The sequence below is a fragment of the Pungitius pungitius genome, chromosome 7, assembly GCF_949316345.1.
Source record: "Pungitius pungitius chromosome 7, fPunPun2.1, whole genome shotgun sequence".
NCBI classification, from domain to species: domain Eukaryota; kingdom Metazoa; phylum Chordata; class Actinopteri; order Perciformes; family Gasterosteidae; genus Pungitius; species Pungitius pungitius.
Genome location: NC_084906.1, coordinates 19,184,462 through 19,195,127, shown reverse-complemented (window position 1 = coordinate 19,195,127; position 10,666 = coordinate 19,184,462). Strand labels below are relative to the sequence as shown.

Here is a 10,666-nt window from a genome sequence, read left to right as displayed (position 1 = left end):
CCCACGCATATTGGACTTCCTCCTTTGTAAATGAACAGCCTGCACCACGGACGGCGGTTTGAAACGCGCACAACAGAGCTTTGAGCTCCCCGTCTCACAGACACGGCACATTAGCCCATCATGCAATCAATCACCCGTCTGTAACACTGGCCTATTTACAGCTGCTCTGGAGCGCTGGATGGGGAGGCCTATTGGAACACACACACACACACAAAGTGAGCCCCCACTCCCGGGCCCAGTCCTTAGTCAGCAGTGTCATTCCGCCCTTCTGCCTGGCCCGGGGCCTGAAAAAAAAAAAAAAAAAAAAAAAAAAACATTCCCACGTCCAGGAAATACTCCCCACCCGCCTCTCCGCCACAGAATGGCCGATTGTCCGAGGCGGATCTGGAAGGGTCGGCCCGGATGGACGCGCTGCGTCGACTTGGCCGGTGGATTTACACTGGAAAGCGTGGGGAGGGTGGGGGTCATTTGCAGGTCAGAAGACCGCGCAACCGAGACACCTGAGGTCGTCGCCCCCCGATACAAGCAGACAGGAAGTGACAAAAAAAGGAGGTTTCAACCAACCCGGACCGCCCTGTGTGCTTTAGGTCCCCAGAGAGGACCGGTGGGAAGGGAGGAGGGGAGGGGGGCTGGAGGGAGGAGGGGAGGGGGGCTACTCAAGGGGAGGCGTGGGTACAAAGAGGACGAGTGAAAGAGCGATGACAAAGCAGAGAAAACTAGTAATGGAGGCATACAAACAAAGACGGAAAAGGGAGAGCAGAGGCCTCACAACCCCCCCCCCCACGACCCGACCCCCTCAAAGACCCCGCAGCCTTTTTGAAGTGTGCTTGTGAGATGGGGGGCCCACAGTTCACGAGGCTCCGCCCTCCATCGCTTCTCTCCCTTTTTTTTTTTCTTCTTCTGCGTATTTATTTCTCTATCGACCGCTGGCTCTCTGTTGCCAGGGTGACCTTTGCACATTGGTATTGACATTGAAGAAAAAAACATAAAAAGAGGATGGCGGGGGGGATGAGAGGCAGGTGAAAGGATGGGGGCGGGCGACGGGGAGGAGGACTATCTGATGGCTGCATTTCAACACGTAAATAAATCAACAGAGATCCGCATTTAAAAAAAAGGGGGGGGGGGGCTGCTGCTAGATTAACAGAAACTCCGCCCGGAGTGTTAACTCCTGCTGACAGTCTGGTCCACACCCGTGATTACACTGCGGAGCTCAGACAATAAGCCCCGCAGGGCGCGGTGCGTGGGGGGGGGGGGCAGGGTGCTACCTGAGGTCACTCGAGGAAACTCCGCCTTTTGCTGACAGTTGACTGACAGCTGTGAGTCGTCATTGTCCGCACCCGTCCTCTGAATGGACCGCGCTCAACCCGTTAGCGCCGTTAGCCGCTAGCGGCCATGGGTTGGGGTTGTAGCGACCTCGTCTTACAGTGTGTGTGTGTGTGTGTGTGTGTGTGTGTGATCACCGCGTGGCTAAAGACGCTGCCCCCCCCAGTCCAAGCGGGGCCTTCGCCGCTGTTTATTTAGTGTGTGTGTGTGTGTGTGTGTGTGTGTGTGTGTGTGTGTGTGTAAAAGGGAGAGGAGGAAGGCCTGCGAGTGAGCGACAGCAGGACAAACAGAGGGACGGCTTGATTACCCTCGTAATGACTGCTGCGGATTATTCAAAACCGCAGCGATGAAATCCACGCGGCCGACGCCACGCGGCGGGCTGCAAATTAGCCGGTCGAGAGGAGGGGGGGGGGGGGGGGGGTTGCTTTTGGGTCGTCTGTGGCGGTTTGTTATGGGAGGCGGGGGGAGAGCGGAGGGCCCCCCACTTTTGTTGTGTTAAGGCTGACAGGGGGAGAGCGGTGGAGTGGAGCGAGGGGGGGGGGGGGGGGGGGGGGGTCAGTCGTTCATTGTTCCCTTTCTGACGCAGCATCCAAAGAGCAGAGGAGGTCATGCCTGAGGAACAAGGTGTGCTCATCAGCGGTCCGAGGGGCGGAGTCTGTTCCACTCAAACGCCCCCCCCCCCCCCCTGCCCTTAAAAGCGTGTGACCCTGCAGCCGTGAGCCGGCGACCATTTTGTTTTAGTTTGCGGGGGTCCGGGAGCTGGCGTTTTTCGTCTAGTGTCTTCGGTTGCTATGCGGTGATGGGGCAGGCGGGGAGAATATGATATGTGGGCAGGAGGTGGTGGGGGAAAAGATGGGGGGGGTGGGGGGTTGGCATGTGAGATGAAGGGAGAAGGGATGGAGATGGGGGGGGGGATGATCCGGGCGATGGGGGTAGGGTGTCAGAGTGGTGGTGGGTGATGAAATATTCAGTGAGAGCGTGCCTCTGGCTCTCTCTCTCTCTTTTTTTTTTTCCTCCTCCCCTCGCTCTCTTTCGACATCTCTGGCTGACAGTTTTGTTTATTGGGGGGGGGGGGCCCGTGGTTCAAGGAACTCATTTGCAGTCGCTCTTCCTTTTGCACACTGAGCGAACCCAGGGAGGGAGATAAGGAGTGAGGCAGGAAGCGAGGGGAGAGGGAGGGTTAGAGAGAGAGGCACCACCGAGCCAACATTCATGAACAACTGCAGCACCTTTGTGCCGGAGCAAAGAGGACAGAGGGCTGGAGGGGGAGGGGTGAGAGGGAGGGGAGGGGGGGGCCCTCTTTCCTTGCAACGTGGCGGCTCACCTGTCGACCTGCCGGTTGGAGGTTTGCAGCCTGGGATGTTTTGATCGCGGCAGGGCGGTATTGATAGGCCCCGTGGTCAAATAAACACAGGCTAAAGATGCAATAAGAGACCCTCAAGAGAGGAAGAGTGATGCGGGGGGTGGGGGGGGGGGGGGGTTAAATGCCCCATGCTTGCTCAAAATCCCCCCCAAAAAACAGCCATGGGGCACTCTTCAAAGGCCCCATTAGAAAACTACTGCGCTTGAAATACCACCTGATAAGAAACAGGGATGGTGGGGGGGGGGGCGCAGAGGACCAGCTGGTCTTGGCCCAGTCCTCTGAATCCGGGGGAAGGGAAAAAGAGATCAGAGTTCAGGACGATTTCCAAGAAGAAGGCCCCCCCCCTCGCAAGCCAACCGACTGACCGACCACGCAGCATCCCGTGTTCAGGGGTAAAGTGGGTACAGGGGGGGGGGGCATCGGGATGACCATAGTGACGGTTTCGAGGATTCGACCCGGCTATATCAACCCGCCCCCCCCCCCCCCCCCACAGTTTCACCCCTTGGCTTAAGAAGCTTGGAATTGGTGGCCATCACACACACACACACACACACACACTCGGTAGGACAATGAAATCCCCTGCAAAATCCATCGATCCCTTCATTGGTCCACATTACACCTTGACCCCCCCCCCCTTCCAACCAATCCTCTTCGTTCCTTCTGTGCTTTTAAGCATCACAATGGGGATGATCCAGGTGCAGAAATACGCGTGATCAGCTTATTAAAGCAATGTCCAAGGCCCGGATTAGCGTGGACTAAATGAGGCCTTCAGACCGCCTTTGTCTTGTGTTTCGTGCACGGTTTGATTTACACGTCCTGCAACTAAATTCATTTCTGTCGCGTTCATTTGTGTCCGGAAACAAAACAAATTAGCATTCCAAAAGAGCAAGGGCCCGCTCTTACGCTGCGTGCATATAAAAAGCCTTAAAAAGACACAAGGAGCTGTAAAAAAAGAAAGGAGGAGGAGGAGAAGCTTCCTTTCACACCGATTCAGGTCATTTTTCTATCCCTTCACTCTCAAATCCTCCGTACAATTACTCGCCAATGATTTCCAGTAGTGTCAATCCTGCTGATTAACTACAAGCTAAAAAAAAAAAAAAAAGGTATTGACCATCTGCATTGAGCTGTGGTGGCTGAGGCCGATGACTATGGAGGGGGGGGGGGGGGAGGGGGGCATACTTAAAGAGGGACCCTCCATCATTGTCTTATGTTTGAGGGCAGGTTTGGTGCTCATGTTCTAAGACAAGAACAAAGAAGTGGTGGTTGCTCGGGAGGGGGGAGGGCAATCGGTGTGGGGGTAGAGGGGGGGGGGGGAAGATGCCTGGTTGGCTTTTATTCCAACATCAATGTGCATCAATGAGCAAATGGTCCCGGTGTGCTGAGGGGGGCGGGGGGGGAACGACACATAATCCGTCCCTCTATGTCAGATCAATAGTCACATGTCATGTGTGTGTGTGTGTGTGTGTGTGTGTGTGCCGCTTGTCTTGCAAGTGTACGTTCATTCCGCCACCGGGATCAGACATTCTCTCATTCTGTGAACTCAATCCTCTTAAATATGTCCTTTCAATTCTGGTGTGTGTGTGTGTGTGTGTGTGTGTGTGTGTGTGTGTGTGTGTGTGCTGAACACACAACCTCTATTTAGCAGACACAAGGAGACGGGCGACTGTGTTTGTGATGGGCGGCTTAACGCAGCTAAAGCAAAAAAAAAAAAAAAAAGGTCTGGAGGGGGCTGCGCTCGACACGACGGTCAAACAGAGACGCCGCAAAGAAGCAGAAAACAATCCCACTTTGCTCGTCGCTGGGGGCTCGTGTTTCTTAACCCAAATCGTCCGGGGAGGGGGGGGGGCAAAAACAACTCCGGAAGGCGGCACGTTCTCGCTGCTAAAAGGTCACCCATGCAGATGATGAAAAGTAGACGCCATAAGGTGATCCGTTTAGCCCCCCCCCCCCCCTCTCTCTCTCTCTCAGTCTTCCATGAATATGCAAACACTTCCTGGCAAAACACCCGATCTGTAAAATAAGATATCACATGACCCAAAATACAGGTGGGAAGGGGGTGTATTAGACGTCCAGGGGTTGACCAGCACAGCGCCCTCGTCCCCCCCCCTACCCCTCCCCCCAGGCTATTTTTGGGCGTTCGGGCATATCGGTTATCATGTCGGACACTTTTAAGAGCTAAGTGCATTGATTGATTTCTGATAGCCCCAGAGTTAGGAGGGGGGGGGGGGGGTCGAGTATCTATCTCTCAAATCTCAGATCCTTAATCCCTCTCTGCGATCGATGTCCTTCCGCTTCATCAATTCCTCGAGATGAAAACACACTAAAACAAAACTACGTCAGGCCGACCCTTTCAAATGCCCCCCCCCCCCCCCCCCCCCCCGCAGTTCTTGCCCCCACGTCTCCCCGGAGACAGAGAGTGAACCCTAACGTCCAACGCTGTCCGCTCTTCCCTGTTCTCGCATCGCCGATGCACTCGCATCTCAGCGTCGCCCCGACGCCGCAAAAGGAAGTAGCCGTGAGTCAGTCAGTCAGCTGCAGAGTGCTGCATACGTCACGCCTGCGTGTGTGTGTGTGTGCGTGCGTGTCTGCGTGTGTGTGTGTGTGTGCGTGCGTGCCTGCGTGTGTGTGTGTGTGTGTGTGTGCGCACACTCTCGTGTGAACTCCTTTGCTTCCCTCTGCTTTTATTCTCGCTATCGATCATTTTTCGGTCGAGTCACGTCACGCTGACTCAAACGCGTCCTGTACTTCGGGGGGGGGGGGCAGGAGGGGCCCCCGGCCCCGCTTCCAGGAACCCCTGGGCCAACAGCGAGCGAGGCGGCTGTCGTCTCTGATGATCCGGCGCTATCTAAGTGAGTGAGTGAGTGAGACTACACTGCGGTCACAGCACACTTCTTGGAAACTTGCCTGTGTGTGTGTGTGTGTGTGTGTGTGTGTTAGAGCATTAATTATTTTTAAAAGGAGCAGAAGGAGTGTGTGTGGGGGGGGGGGTTACAGTAAAGGCATCAACAGAAGGTGGCAGTGGGTGTTATATGCGCTGCTGGTCGTCAAATAAGTCTTATTAAGCGCCCGGCTTCCTGCTCTCACGCTCTCACACACACCATCACAGATGTTACTAGGATACGAGGGGTGATGCTGCTTATTATATCCCAACAGCTCACGCTGGATGTCTGGCTCGGCTGGTTTGAGAGGCGCAGATTAGACAAGCAAAGCGGCAAGTGCAGCCCGCTCCGCTCATCTTTCTCCCTCCCTCGGCTTCCATCGTATCCGGATGTCGCCCCGCACCGAAGCCACGACCTCCCATTTCCCCATGCGCGCACACACACACACACACCATAAGCTCGGTCTGCGTTGCTGCATAAACGGTCTCTCACCTGAGTTTCTGTGAGGCTCTCCAAGGCTTGCATCACTGACTGCTCGGGTCTTGATGCTTGAGACTGCATGGAGGGGAAAAGGACGTATTAAATCTATATGGAAATGGTGATATGTAAAAGTTCTAAGTATGCAAAGCATGAATGCTTATATTATCATCATCATCATCAGGACGTCCTCCCAGGCTTACCATTAAACCTGCTTCGACTGTTGGTACAAGTGTTAACTTGCTCCCATCAGAGATGCCGAGGTCCTGGAGTTTGCCTGAACTGAGTCGCCTGGAGGGTGAGAAGAGACCGAGATAATTAGACTGCGCTGACAACGTCTTGTCTCTTCAGTCACACAAACAGCCTGCAGCCAGGGGGGGGGGGGAATGGGAAGGCGGGGGGGGGGGGCGTAGACAGAATTCGAAACTAGTTTGGAAACGAGCCTGAAAAGCACCGTGAAAGAGACGTATTGATCGGGGTTTGTCACATTTCAATTCCGCGCAGAGTGGAGCTCGCGGTGCAGATCTGCCGCCGCTGCCCTTTGCCTAAGTGGAGCCCGGCCCTTTTTATTTATTTTTTTCCTCTCTCTCCCTCTGTGTGTGTCTCTCTTTCTCCTTTCGCCGGGTCGAGAAACGCAGAACCACAGTCCCCTTTAACGGGCGTGGAAACAGCAGCGCGTCTGTCGCTTAGAAATGTGATTCTGGAGGAAATGTTTGGTGCAGAGCAGCAGTGTCCGCTCCAAGAGGAGGAGGAGGAGGTCTCTTTACTCGCCGGTCACGATGCATCGACTCCCCCCGCGGAGGCGTTCCTGCACAGGCATGACCCAAATCCCAACCCCCCCACACACACACACACCCCTGCAGCCGAAAACAAAGGCCCCTCAGCGCCGACCTTCTGCAGGTCTCCATGTTTGAGGAGCAGGAGGGGATTTTCTTTTTTTTTTAAGGGAAGGGGGCAGATTTTAAGGGATGATGTGATTTAGTGGGTGATTACAATGATCGGGGGGGGGGGGGGGGGGGGGGGGGCACAATGCTGACTATTTGCATAGGCTAAAAGCCACACTCCCTTTTGCATAACAACACTCGCACGGATGTTGGCTCATTTGAAGCTTTTGGGAAGTTGTCCAAGCGGCGATGCCCTTACGTGAGGAGCAGTGCAACACCTACCCCCGCCTACATCTACACCACCCGCAGGACGCATCCACCTTTCCACTGTGGGGAGGCACAACTTAAAAAAAGAAATGCAGACGCCTGTGCAGCAGCACGGGGGGGGGGGACAGACGGCAGGCCGAACAAGTCCCCGTGACTCCACTCGCGAACGTTTTCACGGGGTTTGATTGCACACTTCATGAGTAATTCGCTCAGGCTTCGGTGTTCACGAGGAAGCAGGTGGGACGCGAATCGATGCGCCGCGTCGATACGGTGCCGGTGAACCGGCGTCCCGGCGCTCGGTAGTTTTTCCTTGAGCGTATCGACCAGCGATTCGGCCGAGGTCGCCTCTGAAGCCTCCCGAGAGAGAGAGAGAGAGATCGGCCCCGCATGAATCCGAAAAGCATAGATTAAAGAACATCGCAACTATTATTTCCTCCTGCGGACTAGTCTCAGCATTACGGTAAACGCGGGGAGGGGGAGGGGGGGTGACAAATAACTCACGTTTCTTTGTGCAGCAGCGCGAGTCTCTCTCTCGGCACTTTGAGCCTCTGCGACAGCCTCCTCTTCAGTCCGTCCACGGTCTCCTCCTGGGGGAGGGAGAGCTCGAAGCGTGTGCCGGTGGTGGAGTGGATGTACAGATTCATGGAGGGCTCCGTCGGGACGGCCTCACAGGACGAAGCCCCGCGACTGGTGCAGCTCCGGGCGCTGGGGTGCTGGTCCATCCGATAACCTGTGGTTTCAGAGGGGGGGGGGGGTGTCGTGGATGGGGAGGGAGGGAGGGAGGGGAGACGAGCAGAGCCGGAGATGAAGCGGGGTATTGGGGCTTCGGGGTGGGGGGAGGGAGAGGGGGGGTTGAAGCGGATCCGTCGCTTCGGCTACCGGCCGTTGCTCAAAGGCAGCATTCAGAGAGCCGTCTCCGAGAGTCTGAATAACAGCCGGTCCGTCTTCTCTCCGGTCGATACCATGAGAATATTCCCCCGGGAAAGGTTCGACTAAACGAGGCTTCCTTTATCGCTCTGATAGGCCCTTTAGTTACGTCTTCTTCTTATTCTGCTGCTGCTCCTTCTTCTTCTTCTTTGTTGCCCTCTCCGACGAGAGTCCTCCTAAATGCTACATGAACGCGTGAACGCCGGGCGGAGACGCGACTATGTTGTCAGCAAAACAAACGCGGACCGCGGACGCCCTTTTACGCAGACGTGGTTCCTTTTCCAAAAACGGGAGCGTCAAATGTAAAAAAAAAAAGAAGAAAAAATTATAAAAAGAAGAAAGAATATAAATTCCTCTCGGGTTTTTTGTGAGCTTTTATTTTCGACGGTCCGCGAGCTGCGACGCCTCATACGGTCAGTGGAGAGAGAGAGAGAGAGAGAGAGAAGGGGGGGAGAGAGAGAGAGAGAGAGGCTCTCTACTGCGCACTCGTCCCCGCGGCGGCTCCAGTGAAATATCGACGATGAACGTTGTCCACAAAGTATCCCACTTCCACCGGCGATTAAAAAAAAGAAAGAAGAAGAAGAGAGAAAAAGAAAAGACACGCCCACAGCGCTGACGGCCGGCCCCCCCTGGGCCAATCACGGCAGAGCTCCGTGAGAACGCCGCTGACCTCAGCCAATGGCGAGGAGGGATCCGCACCCACGTGGAGGGCAGGCGAGTTTAGGCCATTCATAATAAATTACGGCAGAGAACAAAAATATGACCAGCGCGCTACGTTAGCGTGCGGCCGGGTGGGGGCTAAACTGAGGTGCGTGGTCCTTTAAAAAGACCACCGGACCTTAACAACTCGGTCAAAAAGACGAGTTGTTTATAACTCGCTCGCTGTTATTCTTTCTGTGGAAGTCAATCCACGAGTTATGAGTAATGAGTAACCAGTGACTGCGTATCGCGTGCAAACTATACCTGTGGTTGTGTACATATGTCATATATTATACGAGGATGCCTGTAAACCGATAGTAGGCTGCACAGCAGGCCAGAAGGTCACAATGGACACACCAAAAGCTGGCATTTAAAAAGGCATTATAACATGCCAGACATCTACGGTTATAACGTACCGTGGGTGTTTTTCAATAGATGATTGATAAAAAAAAAGCACTTTGCACAGGAACGTACACATATAAAGAGGGACGGGTTGGTAATTGTGTGTAAAAAGAGTGCTTGGGGCTCTAACGTGGTGAAGGAGATACTCGGTCGCCACCCAGCGGCCGAATGAGGAACTTCGACAATAAAAAGCAACTTGCAAGTGTTTTTTGCAAACTTTTGCACAACGCAATTCGGACTTTACAGCAAACATTTTACCCGTCAAAAATACGACTTTCGTTATTTTTGGTTCAAAAGCAAAGCCATGAAATGAGCTTATTATACTGTGGCCACGGTTGTCCCCACTGCGGCGCAATGTAATAAAGGTCGTTATTGCGCCGCTAAAACTGACGACATCAGCAACGACTTACTGTCACACACTAATTATAAATTTACAGTAACACTGTCATTCCGCCGTCGTCGATACCGATACCTTATCAAGTTAATCACGTCCACGACTTTTCCACGGAAGGTGGCTCATCCAATCACTTGACAACGCGCTTTCATCGATCCGCGATTGACTGCTGGTCTCCGAATCAATTTCCTAACACACTGACACGATACGGCGGACGGGTAACACGGTTAACTGGTTCAAATGAACGCACACACACACACACACACACGCGCGAACACAATGACAGGAAAAATGGTACAAAATGAGCTGGATTTGATAATAAAAACGCACTTACCAATTATCGTGGCGATAACTTTAAAGCTCCGCGCGAAAGTGTGTTGTGTTCCAGTGTGTTTCCCCAGCTTTGGCATGTAAAATAAACCCGAGTGGTCATACAAAAAAAAAAAGAAGGAAAAAAGTCTTTGAGATAAATCCAAACACTTGAGTATCCACCGCGCGGCTGTGCTCCTCTGCGCTGTGCGTGCGTCTCGGTTGTGAGCTGCGCACGGGAAGGTGAGACGCTTCTTTCATTTGGTCTTCTCGGAGATGGGCGGGGAGTCGTGCTCCTCTTATGTCAGCATGAGATTTAAGGTGGCCGCGCTTCGATGCGGTGGGGAGGGACGTGACGACGCCGAGACGCAATAGACCCAGATACCAACCCCGAAACGGTGCCAGCGCACGCACGCGCGGGGGCTTTGTTTAATGCTGCTGAAGGGGGGGATCTAAAAGGCGACCGACCCCCCCCTAGCCGGTGTTGTTTCCTACTACCTTAAACAGACGGGCTAACGAAGCGGACGCGATGCGAGGGGCGTGGCCATCTCTGACGACACAGAGGGGGGAAACGTCACCGAGCAACAGCGCAGGTAAACAGGCTCCATGGAGACGTCCGAATGAAAAACAAAACGTTTGGTTGCACGATCAGGTTCTGTGTTTTCGGGGAAACTCTCCGCCTCTGATGAAACAACGTGTTGGGGGGAATCTTTGTAAACATGTATCAAAAAACATAACATTA

General features: G+C 54.0%; 1 protein-coding gene across 1 annotated transcript; it reads right to left on the bottom strand.

Annotated features, from left to right (window-relative positions):
* Positions 1–5,101: 5,101 nt before the first annotated feature.
* On the bottom strand, positions 5,102–10,358 carry midn (midnolin). The gene is made up of 4 exons (XM_062563695.1): positions 9,950–10,358; positions 7,695–7,923; positions 6,246–6,333; positions 5,102–6,120 (listed from the first exon to the last, which is right to left on the bottom strand). The coding sequence occupies exons 1-4, from the start codon at positions 10,023–10,025 to the stop codon at positions 5,767–5,769; spliced, it is 747 nt and encodes a 248-aa protein (XP_062419679.1). The 5' UTR covers positions 10,026–10,358; the 3' UTR covers positions 5,102–5,766.
* Positions 10,359–10,666: the final 308 nt, after the last annotated feature.